General features: G+C 43.2%; 1 protein-coding gene and 1 long non-coding RNA gene across 3 annotated transcripts; one reads left to right on the top strand and one right to left on the bottom strand.

Moving 5' to 3' along the window:
- Positions 1-589: 589 nt before the first annotated feature.
- irx5a (iroquois homeobox 5a) lies at positions 590-4,358 on the bottom strand. 2 transcript variants are annotated; one of them, XM_057025142.1, is made up of 3 exons: positions 3,650-4,358; positions 2,493-2,898; positions 590-1,826 (listed from the first exon to the last, which is right to left on the bottom strand). In XM_057025142.1, the coding sequence occupies exons 1-3, from the start codon at positions 3,890-3,892 to the stop codon at positions 1,117-1,119; spliced, it is 1,359 nt and encodes a 452-aa protein (XP_056881122.1). In that variant the 5' UTR covers positions 3,893-4,358; the 3' UTR covers positions 590-1,116. The 2 variants fall into 2 exon arrangements, with proteins under 2 accessions (XP_056881122.1, XP_056881121.1); XM_057025141.1 differs by having other exon boundaries at positions 3,635-4,312.
- Positions 4,359-4,429: 71 nt separating this feature from the next.
- On the top strand, positions 4,430-22,612 carry LOC130521537 (uncharacterized). The gene is made up of 3 exons (XR_008949359.1): positions 4,430-6,149; positions 11,951-12,100; positions 14,764-22,612. It is a non-coding gene; the product is annotated as an uncharacterized LOC130521537 (long non-coding RNA).
- The last annotated feature ends 244 nt before the right edge of the window (positions 22,613-22,856 follow it).

Raw genomic sequence — 22,856 nt, 5'->3', positions numbered from 1 at the left:
GGCTCCACTTCTTTGTAACTAGGCCATTTGATCGGGGATGGGGTTCCGTGACGGATTAACAAAGAAATCCACCCACCCTCCCCCCTCTCAAATTAGGAGCAAGTGTGACACCTACCTGCAGAAGTTGGAAGAGTTAGAGCTGCTTCCTGCGACACCAGCAGAGCAGAGCAGCAGTCTCATCCCGTGTGCGAACACACAGCAGCATTCTCTCCTTTTTTCCCTCGTCTAAGCATCATGTTTCACAGCCAGCACGCCATTAGAGAATCATCATTAATGGTATATAATAGGACAGTATGTTCGAAATGCATGGTCGCGTCCCTTTTAACAGCTTTGCCACGCCTTGGAAAATAGTAATGAGGTCTAAATTTGGCATAAAATCGAGCTCATTACCGGAGTTCACAACCTGATTTCTTTGCATAAAACACGATAGATAATTGGCTTAAATGACTGCGCATCGGTGCTGTGATTATATGAGGCAAAAAGTGCCCAGTTAAAAATGAAACTGGGGCCTGGTTGCCTTCCAAGTCATTTAAAATGTAAATATTCTTTTGTTTACGATTAATTCCCCTACAAAAAAAAAACACCTAACTTAATTTCCGGAACCTTTTATTTCTGAGATATTGCACCATGTTCATTCTTGAAAGCGGGGCCTTTTCTTTCCTGCCACAGCCTTGTTATTTTCACAGGATGTCAGCACTGAAACATCTGTCACTGCGCATTCAATATTCGGACTAAATGTAGGAATGAAGTGGCCCCAGATCACGGTTTAAAAGAAAAACAAAAAAACCACAGCAGGCAGAAAATAATCGCCGCACAAGCGTAAATATTTTTCTCCATAATTTACTTCAAAGATAGTGTGTTGTCCATTTTAAATACAAAAATGCTACATTAAATATACATGTTAGTCTTTAATACAAATAGACTCAGGCGGCTGCATCGATTAAGACCATTTTTGTTACACTTTAGGAATAACCATTCAGAAACTAAAAAGAAAAAAATCTGAAGATAAGCATTTACTCGTAAAATAAGTGTTCTCAGAATTGGCTTCATCATTGTTCTTTTTATGCAACCGCAAAAATAAATAAAAGTCCGTGGTGAGTGTAAAATATTCAGGTATTAAATGTTTGACATACCTTTCTTTAGTTCATAAGGGGAGTCTTTACAAAGATCTACCTGCGTTTGGCCTCTGACTCTCTGGCTCTCTCTTACCAAAGCCTCTGCTCTATTTAACACAGTCTGGTTTAATCCATTGAAATGTGCCGTGGAGCCCGTGGTTACCGAGCCGTGGTTACTGTGAAGGTGTCCAAAACTGCCACCATAGTTCGTGTAGCCGGGGTAGAAAGGGGAGGTGTAGTACAAAGGCCTGGAAAGGACCGTGCTGTTGGGGAGCGGGCACTGAGGGGAGGACCGAGATGGAGACGGGTTGGAGCCCATGACTGCGCTCTGAGGCAAACCGGGGCAGGACTGTGACGCGTCGCTGCTGCTCTTACACCTGTCTGAGGACGTGGCGATCTCCGCCAGGGACCACAGTTTGGGTTTAGGTGCCGAAGGGGGCGAATGGATGACAGAAGTGACGTTGCTGGTCACCGTGGTCGCTGCGTGACTCAAATCGGACTGCTTGTCTTGTTGCGCAACGGCCTGGTTCCCACGGGGCACCGCGGAGGGAGACGAGGTGGTGGGTTTGGCGGAATCCGGCAGCAGTTCTGTAGTCCGTTCTTCCTGTTCCTTTAGGTCGGAATCGCTGAGGAGAGGATCCGTGTCTTTGCCGTGGTTCTCCTCCTTAAATCTGTCACAGCCCATGTCCCCTGGGTTCAGAAGTTTATGATCTACAAACACAAATAGAGAAAATAATTACTGCTAAACAAGCGTTAAACCGTTGATCAAAGCGTGACATGGGTCTGTGAGCCGAGTGAAATGCAGCAGAAATAAGATATATGAAAATAATATGACTGTTTATCCACATTCCCCTTGGGTATAATGGGTGGACTATAAACTCTCCTCTTAAAAACACAAGACCAGTCAGCTAAAACTCGAAATACGACTTAAACATTGTAAGAGAACAAATAATATCGCACGTGACTATTTCTAAGTGAATATTTAAAAATACCAATATTATCATTAATTACATTTTCGGATTAAAAATAATCGCATCACATTATTAGCCCTTCTTATGATAATGAGCACTCGACGACGGTTCAAAACTCGAGTGTAATTATCATTCACAGGCAATATTCTTTTAGCCGGAAATTCACCAGCTGCATCTTTATTACGCTGTTAAAGATGAATTGACTGCTAAACACCGTGCGTCACCAGCAATTTCACCGCCTGGGAAGTCAAACGAGGGGACTTCAAGGTGATTATTATTTAAAGCAATTGTCCCATTATAAATAATAAACCACCATTAACCAGCAATCAATTTTGCACCCTGAGTGGAAACGACTGCTATGAAAAATTGATGATTTTCCTTTCTTTAATTTTCGTGCACCACCGACCTGCTTCTGTGTCTGTCGAGTCTCCCTTGTCTGTGGGCTTATTCGGCTCGTCGTCGTCGTTTTTCTCCAAATCAATATTCTCGTCCTCCTCCTCGTCCTCGCTGCGGTTCCGGGGGGTCCAGGTCATCTTGTTCTCCTTCTTTAACCTCCTCCTGGCGTTGGCGAACCAGGTGGACACCTGGGTGAGGGTCATTTTGGTGATGATGGCCAGCATGATCTTCTCCCCCTTGGTCGGGTAGGGGTTTTTGCGGTGCTCGTTGAGCCACGCTTTAAGGGTGGCGGTGGCGTCCCGGGTTGCGTTTTTACGGTATGCTGGGTCACCGTAAGGGTAGGTGCCCAGAGGTGTCGCGTAAGGGTGATATCCTATTGACCCGGCCATACCGCTCGTGTGATCATAAGGGGAACTCTGGGAATAAAAACCAAGCATAACTGATCAAAATATGCCAAAGTTTTCTCTCAGTCATCTAATAAAATCGTTAGGACATGAACAACTGTGCACACATTCATCCAAGCACACGCAGGGATAGATACACAGGTTCATTTCGGTTTTAAATATTTGTAATAATATATATATATATATTTCATATATCTTCCAATTGGGTGTTTGAAATGTTATACATGTCGCCAAAAATGATTTGCGTGGCAGCAGCACGCACAGCTGTTCCGCTTGCAATTAGATTGAACTAAAGAATTTTTCAATGAAAAAAGTGACATAATAGAAAAGGGGCCTGACGTTCTGTCGCCGCCTGTTCTGCGATCACTCTTTGTAAACAGGCCTGTTGTTTTTATTCTATTCCCTGAGAGCATTTCACGCACCTTCAGTCCAAAGTGTAGTACTTTAACTTTTTACACCTGGAGCATCAAATGGGAAAAAGCTTTTGAATGACACCTTACAGCGCTTTTCGGTAAGTGCCTTTCGATGGAAAATTGTCTTCTTTTAACAATCCCCACTTTACTCCGATAGCACAACACTTTATTTGCCAACCGACCTGGCATTGTGGAATATTACCTAATACCCACGCACTGCTGGGGACCGAAATCCTACCTACAAATTGACTGTTTCTGAACGCGCAACTGACACTCTAGGGCTCAGTCAACAACGTATTCACAGGTTCTACAAAATATTATTTTGCAGTAATCACCTTTAGTTTACTCACCACATACGAGGTGAATGTGGCAGCTGCCGCTGCGTCTGCACTGTAGGGTAAATGGGAGTTGTAGCCTGGCGAGGCGCTGGTGAACGCAGTAGATCCAGCATAGGGCGCAAAAGCAGATCCCGAAGAGGATCGGCCAAGTTCCTCGGTCCTGGGTCCTGATATGACGCTGGTGCTATACGCTGGACACGAATACAGGGCGAGAGAAGCGGACGGCTGGTACAAGTAGCCCTGAGGATACGCCATGCTGGAGCCCGGAGAGTAAAAGCCACTTAACTTGCGCACTTTCCCCTCTATTTTTCAAGCGCTGCTGTCGGCGCGCATAGAGCCGTGTGCGCAGAGCCGCTGCCTGTTCTCCCCCCTAAATGACAGTCTGAGCACAAAAAAAAAAAAAAAAAAGGAAAAAAAAATCAAAGTGGTCAGATCAAGAAAGCTTTAGATACTTTGCAGAATATTTCGGTCGCCGTCAGTCAGTCACTGTCCGTCGGAAATTTCTGTCTGGCTCTGGCTTGTTTGTTATTTGTTTTCGTTTTTGCTGCTCCCTTATCTGAGTTGCACCGCCGCTCACATAGCCGCGTAGAAGTTTTTTTTAACCGTCGGACGGGGGCTTTGCTTGGGAAAATGTCCTGCCAAGATGCTAAGTTGAAAAATTGAAGATCCCGACGCCTATGACGCTCCTCCTCTCGGGGTGTAGTCAGAAGGAGAAGGCAAGCTTATGCTGGGTAACTCTCTCTCTCTCTCTCACTCCCTCCCCCTCTCCCTCTTTACCCAATCCCTCTCTCGCGTTAACTAACAATCCCTCTCTTTCTCCTTTTCTCTTTTTCCCCTTTAACAAGGCTCGTTGCTCTTAAGTCTCAAGTGCGTCTAGGAGCCCCCCTTTGGATGGCGACATCACGCGAGTCTGTCAACTCACAAGTCTTTTTTCCTCCTCTCTTTTAATTCAAAGCCGTCACTTTCACACTTGATCAATAACTAATCGGCTGATATCCCTGGATATTGGCTGAGATACCAGCAGGAAACAGCCACGCCACTCTGCTCTCCTTTTACTGCTTCTCTGCGCGTAAAAAAGCTCTTTTTAAATACGCGTTTTAAATCAAAAGAATGGTGATCTTCGTGCGCCGTCAGTTAAAATCCGCAAAGGGAGTTTGCAATGGATTATCCAATTGTTCACGTCGACATTCTAACGCCAGACGAATATTGTTTTGGTAAGATATGACAATTAAAAGTAAGACAATAAAGTGGCACAATTCTTAGTAATGTGTAGTTTTTGTGTGTGTGTCTAATAACTTTGTGAGAAATATTTGCTCAAATCGTGACAATATGTTTTTTCTGCGTCTCACTTGTGTTTGAAGGATTTACTGCAGGCGGCGGTAAATAGTTTTTGCAACAGATCCTAGAATAAACCAGTCAGATACTTACTCTCATGAAGTCATAAACCCTCAAGCCAGAGCAGATTAGTGCCAACTACACCAAATCCGCCTGGACCAGTGGATATAATCTCATTTGATCACCGCAGATACGTTTCAGTGCTGAAATATATGGGCCGATTTATTTAATATGCTTCTGTTATCGACCCAATTTTATATTCAAATGGCTTCAGATATCTCTCAAATTATATACATATATATTATAAATACGAGGGTGTGCGTGTGCGTCAGGCCTGTTTAATTTTGTAATATTTCCACAGCGTTAAACTACACTATAAACAAGAGTATCGTTTTATGCGTTTTCAAATTATTCTCTTGTTTTACAAATTTGAAAATGAGATCATTTACAGCCAATCTTCTTCTTCTGCTGATTGACTTTGCAGTTCAAGTCTCAGATAAACCGAAAGGGATCGCTGTAGGCGCTGCTAAAGAGTGTGTGCACACGCTGTCACGTGTTTTCTTTTCTTTTTTTTAACACGTTCTGAAAATCTCTCGAGAGAAGAGAGATGACGCTGGTGGAGTGAGAGCATAGGCGCACACTTCCAAAAAGGAGAGAGAGAGAAAGAGGGAAATTAAAGAAAGAATGATGAATACACAAAGCGACCCCACTGTTTCACCAAATCAGATGTCAGTGATACGATGAGAACTGGTTGCAGAGTCTCCTGTTGAGCAGACAAACCAGCCAATTGCCGGAACTTTTCGCCGGACGAGGACAACTACCTGGATCCGCGGGTACTGAAAGTTGTCAAGTTAAAGACGCGATCAAAACCATTACAGAGCGTCATTTATCAGACTGACACATCATAAAATCATCAAATCAAAAAAAGAAAGCCTGTCACCACACTCCACCATCTGTCCTGCCTTTTAGGAATAGAATCATTTGTGGAATTGCTTATTTTAAATACTGTATTTGCTCGATGAAAGACGCGCTTCGCGTGCGCTTTAACGCTTTTAGCGCTTTTAACCGGCTTGTTCTGCGGGGTTGGAGGACGTTCAGTGAGCCGACGGAGCCTATAATAGGAGTAGATAATGGCAACTGCTCCCATTTCTCTGCATTGATAAAGGAGGATGTGTAGGTGAGTATAGTTTTGTTAAACAGCGCTTTCAAAATGTGTTTTTATTGCGTAAAAGTACCGCGCTGTGACCCGTGTGAATATACCATTCATTTTTGGTATTTCCTGAGAATATATAACTCGCGCTTTACGCATACTAAACGGTTTTACGCGGCATGGAAGAAGGGAATGAAAGATGATGCACGCCACTTGAAATGCCTGAGGGAGCAAGTGTAATCTAAATTGGATATACAGGATATTATTACACAACATTATGCGTTGAGGCGGACTAATTGCGTGAATGGGTGAGTTAAACAGTCAGTTAACGTCGAGAGGCGGACAGGTTTCTGGAGCACGCAAGGTCAGCCGCTGCGCTCTCAAGCCTGTAGTGGCTCACCGGGAAAAATGCTTGAAGTATTCATGGGATTTTTAACCATTTTAAATCTGTGTCCTAAACCGATTAGTTGACACCAATTTTTCTTTGATGTATTAGCTGAGGGCTTTTGCCACTTGGAAGCCAATTGAAATTCAAAACAGTTTTCGCTCCAAATGCTTTGGGGAGATCCGCTGCAAATAATGGATGTAATTTATTTTTGACCTTGCTTTTTTTCCCTCTCTTTTTTGTTGTTGTGAAGTGGGACTATTAAATGATTAAACACATGTGCACTGTGTTTTAATATGCTTAAAATAGTTGCCTAAACAACTGTCATCATTAGCCATTGTTCTGGAATTACAGCATTAGGCTAATACATGCATGCAATGTTTAGTATTTTTTGATTTTACTTTTTTGTAAAGTGCATTAAAATAAGAATTTACAGTTATGCTGATATATATATATTTTTTTTAAAAAAAAGTAAATTTTGTAAAAGGGAATACATTTAATCTTGTAATGTTTTTATTGCACCATGGCAATCGTTTGGTTTCAGCAGTAGGTCTACTTGTGTTTTTAGTCAAATTTGTATTTTTTTCTTATAATATTATGTGTATCGTTTAATCCTAATATGATATTGATTATTTTAAAAATCACAAAAAAATAAAATGTCAAAGCTCAAATAACTAATGTGGCCTTGATGAGAGAGCGCAAGTCTATTTTCAGATTTCCTTTTTCAGCTCATGTGATCTCCTTTTCTTTTATTGACCTGAATGAAGATGTATGGACCGTGTGCATGTGTGTTCGGTTTACTCCTGATGGTGCTGTCTACCCCCCCCCCCCCCCCCCCTTGTCTCCATACACCCCATGATCCCCTCAAGGCTGAGTGGCAGGGCTGCGGATAGGCTAAGTGATGAAATGATGACCCTATTATGAGAAGTGATTCCGAAATGAAAGGTATCAGGCAAAGACTGCACCCCTTCTCACACTGCCACTCCATTCCTCCCCCGTCTCGCTGCCAGCTGTGCGGATCATGATTGATTTGCTTCAGATGGCTCGCAGGAAGCACCCATTGATTTTCCAGTGTTTTATCAAAAATACTTATTTACAGTTGTATCACTGGGGCATGGACGCGACTTATACTGCCAGTTTCCAAATGGCACGTGGTGGAAAAGGGATGATTCTCCCCACCCCATGACAAGATAAATGACCTCTAATATTATTTCAGAAACGAGTCAATAAGCTCAGTGACTAAATGAATATTGATTAGATATAATGAAGCTTGAGTGTGACTGGAGGTTTTCCAGGGGCCCTGCTACACACTACCCTGTCAGCATGTCGCGATGCAACTTATTATTTCACAGCTGGGACAAGATAAACCCCATACAGTGAACAAGGTTGATGATGAATCTACATATATATTCTAGAATCCTTCTTACTGCTGTTAATCTGTATTATATGATTCATTTTTCACGTGTCACACTATTTCCTGAGCAGACCGATGGATCAATAGCGTGTTTGTGTTGAAGGTGTTCTAGGTGCCATATGGTAATCATCTAAATTCCATACTGCTTAAAGCTCTCGGGGGCAAGTAGGAGGCACCCGTGCAATGCTTGTGTGAAGGTAAAGTGATACAACATACAAATCAAAAGACTACCAGAATGCTAAACCACAGTGTGGGAGTCATGTACTAGATCTTTGCACTGACTTTATAGAATTGAAATAGTATGAGTGAGTTGCAGGAGCGCCCAGGTCTTTTGCTCACTTATGTATGTGATGCATAATAGAAGCTGACGAGGTTGGTGATAGATCACAGCCCAGGTAATGTAAACACATTAATCCCTCAGGGTTCATATGCATGCTCTCTCTCTCTCTCTCTCTTTCTCTCCCTCTCTGGCTTTGACCCCCCCCCCCACCCCTCCCCTTACGTTCATCATCTTCCTTTAAATGCATTAGTGGAGCACAAACCAGAAGCAGCCTTAATCTGTCAACATGGCCTTTAATTGGAGGGAGAAAACAACACATGCTTCTGTTGGTGCCACTCCTAAGTGCACATGCCAAAGAAACATGAAGTTCATGGAAGAAGTGATCCCAGGAGAGGAGGGAATAATTAAAAGTATCTTTTAATAGGCTTGTAATGCTGAGCCTGACTCTTGTTGCCTTAAGTAGAGGGCAAACTCTGTGGCTGGAGACGGACGTGCACAGGGCTTCTGCTGAGCGAGCCTGTAAACGATACGTCGCCTGGCCTTCATTAGACATGCAGTCTCTGCCTTGGTTGTCATAGTTGGGACAGCAACCCCATCAAGCAAACCTTCGCTAACCCCTTACTGCGTTCTTTTGTTCCCCAAATGAGGGATTTCGCTCAACAGCATCATCTTGCCTCGTGGGCAACTTTGACACCTTGTGTTCCGACTCCCACTCACGGCAGCACGAGACGGGACTGAGGGGTTGATTTGGGGTGCACTGCACTGTAATCAGATGGGACTGCTCAGGGGTGAGGAGGAGGAAGAGGAGGAGGAATATTAAGTTCTGTCGCACAGTCCGCTGCCGCATTGTTGCGTTTTTTTTTTTTTTTTTGTCAGGGCTGACTTTGATGTTATATCCCCGTATTTTGAAACCTCATCAGCCGTTTGTTTTAAAATGAGCTTTTTTCTTTAATTTGAAGATTTCCCCCCCCTACCCCCACTCTGCATACAGTCCAGAACCAGTTGCACTGGGCATCTCCCACTGTCAAGGCTTTAAATTCCCTCTCCGATGCCTCATTTAAACATCGTACCATCATAACCTTTTATGTGGGGTGTCATGTATAATCTATGGCAACAATGATGCCAGCATGGCACCGTGACCCCCTCTTGCTGGGTGCTGAAGTATTTCACTGTTTTTCTTTTAGGGCAATTTCAGATACAAAGAGCCCACTTGTCTAAAATATACTTTCTGTCAGGGGTTCAATTTAGACCTCGCCTTTGTGATTGAGAATGTGATATTTATATCAAGCTAAGCTTCTTCTCTCTTTGTTTTCTTTGTGTTATGAACAGTCAGTGCTCAGTTGTCTTTGTAGTTAACTGGAAATCTCAATGGGATACAGTGTAATGTTATTTTAAATCTATCTTAACTCATTAAAACCCAAAGTGTTCAGCTCTGCTTCCCATATTTTATTGTCTTCCCTTTGTACTGTATTCTCAGTAGACTCATTTCATATGTAATTGAATATTTAAATGTCAAACACTGAAGAGAATCATGGCAAAATAATAAAATTACATCTGCAATAGGGCCTGTTTATTAGACATGGTGTATATTTAAATTTGCCCGGGCCAAAAACTTATTCTGTGCACTATTGTTGAGTCTCAGGTCTTCCTACTCCTCCTCCTCCTCCTCTTTTCTGCTTTCCGTCTGGAGTATTAGTTATGTCCTGACGCTCACTGCCCTGGGTGATTGAGCCAGACGCAGAAAGCCAAATCGGAGATGCTCCCCTTAATGCCCAACACCTGGTGCAGATTTGGAAGGGATTGCATTGCAGGTACTATCTTACCTCTTCCTCAATCCAAGAAAGTCCCTGAGGTATTTCCTCTTCTGTCTGTGCCTGTGTTTGTTTCTCCTTTGCTTGGCCACACATCTCTCCAACCTGTGACAAAGTCGGCCCTTGTGTTGGGATTAGGTGGTTAAAGTGTTTAAAAATGTGACGCCTATCATCCTTTTGCTACACCCTGTCCTGATTTGTTGATGTATTTTGTAAGCCCCCAAAGAAAGCAAGATGACAAAATCTTTTGTACTAAAGAAAACAGTCATTGTTAATATCTGTTCTGAAGATCAGAAAAGCTCAGTTGGATAATTAGAGGTGTTTCTTGATAAAGAGAAGACTCCATATCCCGGATGCTAACAGCATTCATTTCCTAATCCCACATGTCTTCTACCTTGTCTGTTTCTTTTGTTTACACCTCCTCCCCACACCCTTGCCACGCCCTCTGGGCTTTGCTGTACAACTGGACACATTACCAGAGTGTTGCCATTCACCTTCCAGCTTGTGGGCACATCTGCATCTGCACTGGGACAATGATGCCTGCCAATATTAACACAGCAAGAACATCAAAGGCTGGCAGCCTGGGCCGCACCGCCTGGGCGCGGTGACTGCCATGCGCCACATTGTCACCTGACCTGAGGCTGAACAGGATTTTGGTCAGCCAAGTGGAGGAATTACATCCAGGAAGTGGTGATTCCGCTTAGCAGAGTAAAAAGCAAGGCTTTGTCCACATATTTAATATATATTTTAAAACCTGATCAAAGCATGTTGGCATTCTACAGTATAACCAGTATAAACATTTGATGCATAACTATAATATACCCCAAACAAGGAATGCATGCAAATGTTAATAATGTGCATTTATCTAATACTACTGTATCATACTTGTTCATATATTGTGTAAGGCTGGGAAATATTTTTTCCATTTATTACATTTTTATTTAATTTTACGCAGTTTAAACCAGGGTTTTATATTGATATTTTAGTTTTCAACAATACTTTGAAGGTGAATTTTTATACCTTAGTTTTACTAATATGCCAAATGCGAGTTACACATAGGAAATTTCACTGTGTTGTTTTTTTCATGCCAATCTTCATGTATCGGTCCTCCCTCCTACCCCAGACATCGCCACAAACACCAACACATGCCACGCGCCTGAGCTTTATTGGCTATATTGACATGTGCAGCCCTCTTCCTCATGCAAATGCAATCTAAACATTAAGTGAAGCGGAGGCAAGCGTGGCCCATAAAGGCTGGGAGCTCCAAACGCTTCAAACAGACAACTATCACTAATCACTCCCAGAGCAGTGCGGCGTGTAATTACTCTGCCAAACGTTTGCCTTTCACAGCTTAGCACCGGGAGCCCTGACCCTGCGCTTCCCTGTCTTTCCTCACTGCCGTGCATGTGGAAGGGGACGGATTCCCCCCACACACCGACAGACACACCACCCCCGCCAACACCACTACCACAACCACCCCTGCCATTACACCCCCCTCCTTTCCATCTCTGCTGTCTCCCTCCCTTTTTCCTTTTTTGACTCAGGAGAATCGGAGGGGAGGGGGGGAGAGGGGTTGGGGGTGTCAAACTGAGCTCTCCCTCAATATTTAGAGAGGGTGACGGACAGGGAGAAAGGCAGAGAGGGAGAGGACTGAGCTGAGGTTGGTGCTTCCGGCTTTGTGGGAGCCCAGTTAAACAGGCTTTGAAACCCTAGCCATCCGGAGATCAGAAATAGCCTTATTGACTGCACAGGCCCAGAAGTGACTGAGCACACGGGGTTCTAAGAGTTCATTCACCCTTCCTCGACACTCTGAACAGAAGGGGGGGATCTACAAAGGCTTTGGACATTAATTTTACATTAGGAAAAAATAAAACCATCCTGGTGCTGTTGTATAATTTGTGATTTTTGTTTCTCTTTTTTTTTTCTGTCCTCTGGCAGGTTGCTCGCTCCTCACCCTCAGCCCTATTTACTCATATTAGCAATGCAGCTGTCAGTCGTCTGGAGTGTGATCTGTCCTCTGTCTGGGTGACTGCTGATAAGATGACACAATGCAAATATGAAGTGTGAGGGAGCCTCCTTGGCAAGCAGGTAGTGTGTGCAGGCCCCTGGATCCCGTAATGACTATTAGTTGGATTTCACAGACTGCTTCTGATCTTTTGCAATGACAGGGGCCTTTATAGGAGGTTGGGTGTGCCATCACCTCTCCTAATGACATGCAAACACACACATCCACACCCTCCCACACACACATGCGTACATATAGCACAAATCTATCATAAGTAACAAATACATTGAGCAAAAGGCATAAACCATCATTTCAGCATATTATAGAGCCATTATGTATCCTTATCTAAATGTCGCCACTCGCCACCATATTGCTGTGCCGCTTCACCACTGTTGTACAAATTCATTTAGACTTGCAGTAGCTTAAAGTGCTCATTTGGCTGCTGCATGATCTTATAAAGGCTTTTCAGAGTGGCTCGTTTTATCACTGATGTAGTAATTTCACTTCATCAGTCAATTGTGACTAAAAATACATCAGGGATTAGTTCCATAGCCAGACTATCTCTCGCAGCTTTGATAACATAATGGAGGCTGGTTGCTCATGGTTACAATCATCTGATATGTAGGTTCAGAACATTCAAAACTACACTGAGAATACAACTTTTTTTCTTCAAATAATGATAGTGTGTGATCTTTTTAAAATCCTTATGAAAATTAAGTGTCTTCCCATTTAATTCCTTTGTAGCAGCATTTTGCCATGATGAAAACAGAACCAACCCCCATCCCTTCCCCTTTTTTACTCTACACAAATTAGCTATGGTCCTGGAGGGCAAAATGACAAGAGGTTACTGGAAGACTGTGTGTTTAATTAATTGAAAAATGCTTAAATTGCTTTTACAGTTGTTATGTGGAGTGAAAAAAGGGAATCCGTGTTGCCAGTACTCAACCATAATTAGCACCCAGGGGAATTAAATATTAAGCATTGGCTGTGCTGCAGCACTTAGGACACAAATTTCTATTTTAACTATGAAAGTGAGCCTGTCTTAAGTGCATGAGCCTGTGTGGACAGCTGTGCAAAGGAGAATTGCACAGGATATTTCAGCAAGACACCCCAGTGGCATTCCCGGTCCTTCTACATCACATGTGTAAGAGATATGGCAGTTGTATTCCCGAGGGCTCGGCATTACTCAGAGTATTTAGTTTTCTAATTAGGCCGAGGGCCTTCGTCCATGCCTGCCACCACCACAGGAGCCAATGAGAATTTAGTCTCTTGCATGTCAACGTTCTCCCTGCGTCCCAGGAAGAAAAAGAGGAATGGAGAGAGAAAGAGCTAGTGTGAAGGAAAAATAAAAGACCTGGGGAAAAGCCTTTGTTTATTCCAACTTTAATTACACATTGCCTTTAATGACTCCAATGGTGTGTTCGAGACTGCAGAACCTTAATGGTCTGTAGCCGCGGATGTCAGCCAAGGCATTGGAGACATTTTTAACAGTCCCTTTTGGTTTGGGACATAGAGGTGACAATGCGAATGGGTTTCATGCTAAGCCACACAAGGCTAGACTCTGGAAACGCTTCATTGCCTGGTCAGACTCCCTCATTGACGGGGCGGACCATTTTGAGGCATCAGCAGCTGACGGCAGCAACTGTTGGGGCTTGTAAGTGCGCATCAGGTTACACACTAATGAGAAGTAATAACGGTTATCCCAACATTTGAGGACTTTGATCTCTGCACACGGTGGGATTTAGACAAAGAGCTGGAGAAGGTAGACCAACAGTGGAACTTGAATTTGACCTCCGGTTTTATGTGCGTGTAGAAAAGGGTGGAGAAAGTGGCAATGCAGAGGAGGTAATTAAACCATTCTATCTCTGGAGTTAGAAGATCATTTTAGGAGTGTAATATATGGCTCAAACCAAAATGGATAACTTGGATTAGTCAGTCATGGCTAGAGAATCTTATAAGGATGCCATCAGGCAGGAAAGTTGTCCAAAATCATGGTGGTCAAACATAGTTGCTGTCAAAATACAATGTACCATGAAAGGCCACCACAAACACAATTTATCATTCCAAACTTGGATCCTTCCCTGGGAACGATACATTAGAGCATTAAACTCAAAACAGATGACTTAGGAGTGGGACGAGTGAGTCATGTTTAATTAACTCATCAAACATGCAACTCTTAGAACAACTCTGTTACAGTATTTGTCTTAAGTTCCCAGTGATAGTCAAACCACCTCGGCTTCGGTACAAAACGCTAAAACTCCTTGTTCTGTACAACAAATTCTACAGATTATTCAAATCTCTGAGAATTAGAATGGGGAGGAAAAATCCATGCGTAAAATTACCGTCCATTCAACTTCAGGCAATATTTTCCTCTGGAGGCAAATATGTTAATTGCACTTCCTAAAGTAGCTCAATCCTGAGGTTATTTAATTTCCCCAAAAGCCTTAGCTGTGCTGAATTTAGAGGGACTGGGAGTGTTAAACTCCTCACACCAGCAAGATGGTCATCATGGGAAAAGAAGCAGTAATGAAGGAAAATGAAACATAAAATGGATGGAGAGAGTGGAAAAAAGAGTCTGTATATTCAGGAACATTTAACTGGACTCACTTAAACACATGAAATGCTGCAAAGCAGCTGTGATACAACCCTGAATTCAAACTTCCAAAAAAACAAGAAAAATAAACAGTCACCATCTTCATGACAATCATGTCATCTAATTGCCTTTGTGTGTTGTTTTTCTTCCTAGAGGCTGTGTGCAGCTTGGTCAACGCTCCAGCAGCTTGGTCAAAAAGACATCCTGGCAGGGTCCCAGGGCGGCTGCATCGCCTACACACGCTGCTCCCGCCAGCTCCCAGAAGTCTTTGTGGTGAACCACTGACCGTGCTGCTCCCTATTTTCCTCCAGCCCTGAAAATAATGTGTCAGAAAAAGATTATTGATAGGCCATAAAAGAAGAGCCAAAATGTTGTTACCTCTTTGCCTCAACTTTACGGAACAATGCAAGTGCTAAACCATCAGTTTGAATGAACTTTCTTTTTTTAAATGCTCCATTGTTGTTGGGTTAAAATGAGTTACAACTGTACAAGCGCAGACAACAATAACTTCTATTTGTTTAAAATGCTGCCTCGTTTTCCGTTACATCCCCAATCATTGTTGAAAGGTTGGCGCCCTTGTCGCTGGGTCTTCTCAAAAGGAATAAAACGAGGTCCCTCAAAGGAAACATTTAAATTTCCACCCTGCTCTGTCATTTTTGCAGCTTTGCCCAGTTTACCAGACGCTGGCAAAGTCTTTCGCTCATCTGGTCTCAATGTGGCCTTAGCGGTTGATTCTCAGGCACACAAGGAAAGCTATATTTACGGAATTAACGACACACTTCATCCACCACACAACAGCTGCTTGCTACACTTAGCTGATTGAGGCTGCAGGCCCGCTCCCATTCACGCAGCACCACGACGGAAGAATCAAGGCAGCTTTTGGTGCATTTTCTCTATAACGATTCCCAGAACCAGCAGTGACACTCCCATGTAAAAACAAACACTTGTTTAAGCTAAATGCCCATGTCCATAATGATTGTGAGTATTCATGCTCCTCCACCCTTATTTGTTTTCTTCTAGCATCTGTTTTTTAAAACACTGGAGCGAAGATTAGTTCAGCAATCTTCTCCTAATATCCTGCTTTTGACCATGTTAATGTGTCTGGTTTTCTCCCAAATAGCAGCATGAAAAGTTATTTCAAACATAAAGTCTGAAGTAGGAGGCAGAGAAGAGGACAAGGAAAAGGATTGTAATGCGAAATAAAAAGATCTACACTCCAGCAACTTTAATGTCACAGACATTTTAAGCTGAACTGTAGTATCAAAACAAGTAATTACAACCTTGAATGTGTTCTTTTTAAGCGTGCCTCTGGATGTTAAAGGTGTGTTTTGCTGTTGAGCTCTGTTTAGTGCACTGCAGGCATATCTCACAGCAGGTGTTACAGGGCTGTAGGCTACCCAGACGTGTTTGGAAAACTGTTACTCCCATTTGGGAAAGGTTGTCTAAAAAAACCTGACAATAATAATAATAATAAAAATAATACACGCAAAACAAAAAGCTGCCAAGCTGAATTGAATTCCGCTGTATAATAAGTGAACTCCAAATATCAGTAACTTCCAGAAAGCCAGACATAAGCTCCATATCAGAACATATAATGGGAATAATGGGCCTTTGATTTTTGGATTTCCTATTGGAGCACCTGTCACTTTTTGGCAAGGGCACACCCCAGCACCAGGTCCCCTTTGGTAGCACTAGGGGAGGAGTGCATGCGTGTGTGCGTGTGCGTGTGTGTGAGATGAAGCAGCCGCTGCGGAGGCAGTGATCACACAGACAGACGGGGTGAGTGACAGACAATACCTGCTGTAAAATTCCCTCACATCTCGCCTGATCTGTATTCACAGATCTCAGCTGTAACGCGCTGCAAACTGTAGCCCACACCAATGGGCTCCTTTTGGCACGCCATCTCACTCACTTCCACTCTTGCAACTCACTACATAGCCCCCCCCTCCCTTTTTCTCCTACCCAAAATATTTGCCATCTTTTGTTCTTTGTCTAAATGATGCTTCTGATCACGAGGTGAAAGCTGAAAGGAGCTCTGTGACAAAATACGGACTTTTTCCCATTGGATCTAATTGCACCTCATTCTGCTCCTTCAAATGCAGAGCTCCCCTTTTGAGCTCTCTAATACCTCAGAGATGAGTACTTCTTTTTTTGGTGACCTTGTTTTTTTCTGGCAAACGCCTGCTGAGCACGATGAATGAAAACGTTTTAAAATGTTTATTTAGCTTTCTCCACCTGCTCAACTCAATCGCATCTTTTTTTTTTATCTCAGTGAAAGTCCGTCTAACACGTTCCCATTATCGGCGCTATCAGAGCCTTTGTTTTTGCTCTGCTGCCGCCCCCCCATCTGTGATGACTGACCTGAAACTTCCTGAAACCTAAGCTGCGTTACAAGAGAAACACGCACACACACATGGCGAGGACACCACAACACAGCGGCTGCTCAAACCGGATTAGGTTTGTTGTGGCAGATCTAGGTTTCAGGTTTGACTTTAGTAATGTGTCGTTTAATTTCTGTGGGAATTGTTTTGACAAAACAAGTTAGCGTAAAGTCGGAAGTGTTGTCGAAAACAAAAAGCCTCCGTGCACTGTGTACTTTTTTTTGCAGCGTGCATGTGAAGCATATGTCAGTCATCAGCCAAGTGTTACACTGGAAGTGACATCAGAACCCTGGAGGGCTTGCACTATGAGACAGGCTTTTTGATATGATTCCTGAGAACAGAGAGTTTAGTAAAAAAGAAAGGAGTTGCTTTCGTCTCTGTTGTTGGTTTAGAGGGAAAAAACGGTTCTATACAAACAACGGAGATGAACTGGAAGATGCTGCATGATTCTTTCACTGAATCTTTATCATTGTTGCTGTCAGCGGAGAAAATGCCATGATTTGCGTTGCCAAATTACACAGTTTAATGTGACAAGGGTAATTATTGTGACGTTTGCAGGCGCAGATGGAGAAATGTTTGTCAGCCGTGATTATAATTACAATCATTCTGTTATACGAAAGCGGAGTGTTGTTGTGTTTGATTGACCCCCATGCTGAAACCATTTCACTGCGTTGTGCCGCATTTTTTCCAAACGGCACCAGCCAGCACACAACCACACGCAAGTACACAATGTCAAGCTGGAACTTTAAGCTTCAATCTCTTTTCTGAACTCTGCCAGTAGAGAGCTGGCGATTGGCCGGAGCCCTCAGAGCTGATCTTTATCCTGGCTTGTCCCAAGCTTGAGGTGATGATGCCCACAGCAGTCCAAAGATTGATGGGGGGCCAACACAGGCGGCGAGAATGAGCTCTGGTCTTTGAAGTCATCCACACGGAGGGAAATTGATATATCAGTTTAAGCCCTGGACCCTATTAAAGGAGCCCCCGTCAGGTTAATGTGATAGCCTCCATGTTACCCCCAGACCCATTCAGGTCAGCCCTAATTCCTCCCCTCGCTCCGCAATCTCATTTTAGTTTCCCATCAGTAATGTTCTTCCATCAGAGGGGCTGCTGGAGTAGATCACCCAGTCAAACACTGGGCCATCTCTCTCCCGGAGTGATTTAAACCTGCAGCCGGCGCGTTAATCACCAGCCACAGATTCCTATGCTTTTCTTTTTTTCCCATAGGCTGTGCAGACTTTAAAGTGAGGCCTGTAGTGGTTTACACCTCCAGAGGCAACACTGCCACTTCTCCCCCCACCAATCCGGTCTGACTGTTGTCCCCATGGTAAATCAGCTGAGCAGGGACCGTGGGGGACTCGCCGGGTTTGCAGTCCTCTGATCATTCATTTTTAATTGCATGCAGAAATACATTTACATTAAAAATGTAGAGCAGTGTCTTCTTAATTCAAACACGTTTTATTAATTATTAAGCCTCTGTCTTGGAGGTCACCTCACAAGGAATAAAGCGTCCATCAGATGCAGGATATTATGCGAACCGTGGTCCATCCCACGATCTGGACATTTTATTCACATCTGTTATTCACTTTGATTTTATTCCTCTGTCACAAAGTCATCAAGCTGCTCTGAAGCGCAGAAACAAAGGAAAAGATCATGAGCAGAGGCACAAATTTAGCATTACAGAGGCTCTGGCGCTGGATGGAAACTTGCTGCAAGTAAGGAATTCAGGTGAAAACGGATGGGCTCGTGTCAAACCGGCTCAAACTGACATAATAAAATGACAGGCCTGCGTACTCCTAATGGGAGATGCAATGTTGTCCACAACTTCAGAATAAAGCGCTTCTTTCCTTTCCAAACATCCGCAGCTCAGAATTAATGTGAGATCAATGCAAAAAATATGCATTTATAAATTTATGATTGCAAATTTCACTGTCTGTATTACCTTTTTTCCCTGCATTGTATCCTGTCCTTCAGGTTCCCATTTATATAGTAAACCATCCAAAAACCCTCAAACAAGTTTGCTAATAACAGCGTGTTTTTTAGATCTATGGATTGACGCATATTTTGTCTCGTCAGAGTCGAGAGTGTTGAGATTAATCCCATGTTGTTCCTATTATTGGCCTCTCCTGAGACATTTTGATATGAATGGCTGTCTAAGCGCCATCAGATTCATCAATTGGATCCAAAGAAATGTTATCCAATGCTCTCTCCAAGCTAGCAGATGTTGAGGTTTTTGTAAGTTGAATTCCTTTATTATGTTAATGCCACTGTTTTGTCAGACGCACCATTTCCATTCGAGTGGGGTGGAAAAATCATCAGATGGGTTTGGCTTCTTCAATAAGAGATGTTTGACATTCAATGAGATGAGACAAGCAACAGCAAAGAGAAAAAAAAAACATTTCAATGGCAGATGGCATATGACAATCACAACACCAGGGTCCTTTGAGTAATAAGAAGATCAGGTTATAAATTTGGCACAAGGCTATTTGTCCGTTGTTGTTGTTTTTTTTTTTTACGTTTTCCTGGGTAAATTGTCCGTGATCGTGTCATCTTGCCTGATACAAACCAAAGAAGCTCCAGCGGTGGTGGCGTTGTTCTGTTGGATTGTTGTTATTTTATGCTTTTGGCCTCTTTCCTTTCCTAATATAAACAGACAGCTATCCGCATGGACATGAGGCCTTGAAGGAAGAGTGAAAATCTACACTTGGTTTCCTCTCTTGTTCACATTTTGAATTAATTGACACAGGCGTACCTGCTCTGAGACACACTGTCTTGTTTGCCCAGCTGGGTGTGGCAGGGTCTGTGTGGACATGTAAAAATGTACTTTGCCTTGATGTCAATTGACAACACATGTTAATTGACATGTGTTTTGCTGTATGCATCGTAACTGTGGTGTTGGACCAAGTTTATATGAATAAGAGTCTTATATTTGTATACCATCATTGTTTTAAGGGACAGTCTGAGCACAGGGACAAGTCCTGGATCAGCATCTGTGCATATCTGCAAGTGTGCGTGTCAGCGGTAGACTCAGAGGCATAGCGTGGGTCCGCATGAGGGAGTGTGGTGGCAGCGTGCTCCTCTGATAGGCCAGCTCCACGGTGCACTGAAGCCTTTCGCATATATATGGAATTTTTGAATATCTAAACCATTATTTAGCATCCAAATCAGTTCTGCTTGTCTGACTGATGGACAATTTCAGTGTGACCCCGGTCTTTTTGCATGTGACCTATACTGTCGGGATTCTTGCATATTGTTTGGATGCTCGACGTTGAGTCTCTCCCCCGTTTTTCCTCTTTGATCCTTTTAGTGTGCTCTTTGTGTTGGAATTCATGAAATATTTATTTCAGGACTGTGGCTTTTCCATATCTTTATGTACAATTATTGGCAGGTGTCCTGTTATGTCGAGCCATCTTAATAGTCCGTATTGGGCTCGGTTAAGTGTGACTTCAGATTTTTCTGACAGTTTAGCGGGCCGGTGTTATGAATTGATAAGGTAAGGCATTATATTTGCAGATTATGTAGGGAGCTGGCCTTTTTACATTAATATTGATAAACACAAATAATGTGCTTCAGAGGAAAGACTGGGGGGCTGGAGTATGGCCCAGAAAATTTGACACATCGAATTCTTATTAGTGTTGTTGTTGCTGCTGTTGTGGAAAATGTGAGATGCATTCCTTCCGTGGTTTCTCTAATAGAGTCCTTATTTAAGGTTTGCTGGTTGCGTCGATAATGCTAACAGGGTTAATAGTGTGTTACTCTCCATCACGACCAGCACTATTGGCAGCTGTGGTAATTGGACATTATCATTCCCCATGTGGAACTGAGGATTTGCAGGACCACCGAGGCCCACAGTGTGGCCCCTGCCAAACACTTCAATGTCCCCGGGAGTTTCACATGTAAATAGTGCCTATTCTCCCAGCATTTAATAAATGTTTCTGGTGGTTTATTAATGTGCAAATGGGTGAAAGCGCTTCTCCCCCTGTGCCGGCACAACGTGTGCGCAGAGGCGCAGAGCTGTTTAAGGAGCAGAGATTCACAAATCAGCCGGTGTGGAGCTAAGCCTGTGGCTCTCTCCACCAGGGAACCACTAAGGGTATTTAATTCTCTCTTCCCCCCTGCTCCCTCCATCTTTCTGTATGTTCAGATGAAACCTATGCGTGTGTATGTGTGCGCATTAGACTCCATTACCTGTCCATGTTTACTCAATTGTACCATTCTGCAATAAGTTCTCCCAGTGCCTCTCCAGCCAGTGAATGACTGGGCGAAGGAGGACTGGATGATGTGAGCGACATCCAGATAGTGGTATCATGCATAAAGTTGCTGCAGCCACAGGGGCATACAAATAGGCAAATCAAAGGATAAAGACTCTCAGCATCCAGCTCTGGCCATATGAATGCAAATAGGATTAAAGTGCCAGCTTTGGAGGCTGATATACAATTCACTTATAGGAGCAGGGCTGCAGCCAGACCCCATGCATCCTCCACTCTGATGTTTATGAAGATAACTGTCTTGTCCCAGCCACCCCACTCACGCCAAAATGAGCCACCTTGTAATTAACAGCGAGGAAGGTCTCCATCATTAGCATTCACCGTTTTATCTTTGGGCGGTTTGATGGGTCAATATTAGTTTGATCTCAGTCTGGGGGACAAGTGATATGGCTTCAGACGGAGGTTCTATTGCACTCCAAAGGGCCCCATTATTATATTTTTTAACTTTGCTCAGCAAACAAACATTTAAACAAACTGATGTCTTCAACTCCAAAAGAAAATCTTCTTTTTGCTCCTTTTGTACGTGCACTCCTGGTACGTGCAGTCCTGTGTCCCCTTAATGTGTGTCGTTTGCAATAAATTTTATACTTATTTGGCTGCTGTTTTTCTCCATCAGGGTGAAGAATACCGTAGGCTATTCTGTTTCATATAGCTTTACTCATTAGGCCTGAGCCACCCCCCACCCCTTCCTTCCCTTCAAATCCAAGGCCTGCTTTATCTCCAACCATGAAGTTAAGGAAGCTGGCAAAGCTGTAAATTTGGACGCCTTTCGTTAAAGGAGCTCCCCGTGGCCGTAATTCATCTAAATCCTCAGCGGTCTTTAGTTCCCTTTCAGAGGTTGTAAAGTACTGCCTGACACTCACTGGGAGCTGGGGGAGACCGGGGTGCAGAGGGTCCAGGGGTTACTGGAGAAGGGCTCGTGTTTGAGGGGACAGTGCAGGGTCTGTGTCACATCGGGGTCAGGTGACAGACCTGGAGATGATATATAGACGCTGGTGTGACACAGCGTTAACAAGACCGGCTTTTACAATGGCCCTCTTTACGCGGCTTTCCCTCGTGTCTTCCGTGTCTTTCTTTCGGTTTCACTCATCACATTTTGGGAAGCTGGTAAATTTTAAAGTGCCAACACTGAAAAATTTCAATTCCTGTGGGCAGAAAACGAGTAAACCTGAACTCTGAAGTGGAATTTGGGATTGTTTTGTTACGGCAAATATGAATACTGCAACATTTCTGTACTTTTAAATATAATATCTTCTGTGGCCATGGACTATTTATCACCTTTTGTTGACAAAAAAAATAGAATAAAAATCATGTAATATTTAATAAAAAATGCTGAATAAATAATTGTGAAAAGCATTTTGAATCTGACATCTTCTTCTCTCGGGGTTTTTTGTTACTGACGGATCCTAAAGGTCAAACAGTCAGCACATACAGATGACTACAAAGTGTTTAAAGCAGCTACAAGCCAATTTGCTTTATGTAATGTGTGTGCATGTGTGTGTGTGCATGTGTGTGTGCTTTTTGTGGTGCCATAAAACCAACACTGACTTCTGTGTAATGTTCTGGCTTTAGTTATCTAGTTACTAGTTATCTAGTTAAA

The sequence above is a fragment of the Takifugu flavidus genome, chromosome 2, assembly GCF_003711565.1.
Source record: "Takifugu flavidus isolate HTHZ2018 chromosome 2, ASM371156v2, whole genome shotgun sequence".
Lineage (NCBI taxonomy): Eukaryota > Metazoa > Chordata > Actinopteri > Tetraodontiformes > Tetraodontidae > Takifugu > Takifugu flavidus.
The sequence above is the reverse complement of the archived record's forward strand: the minus strand, read 5'-3'. Positions and strand labels throughout refer to the sequence as shown.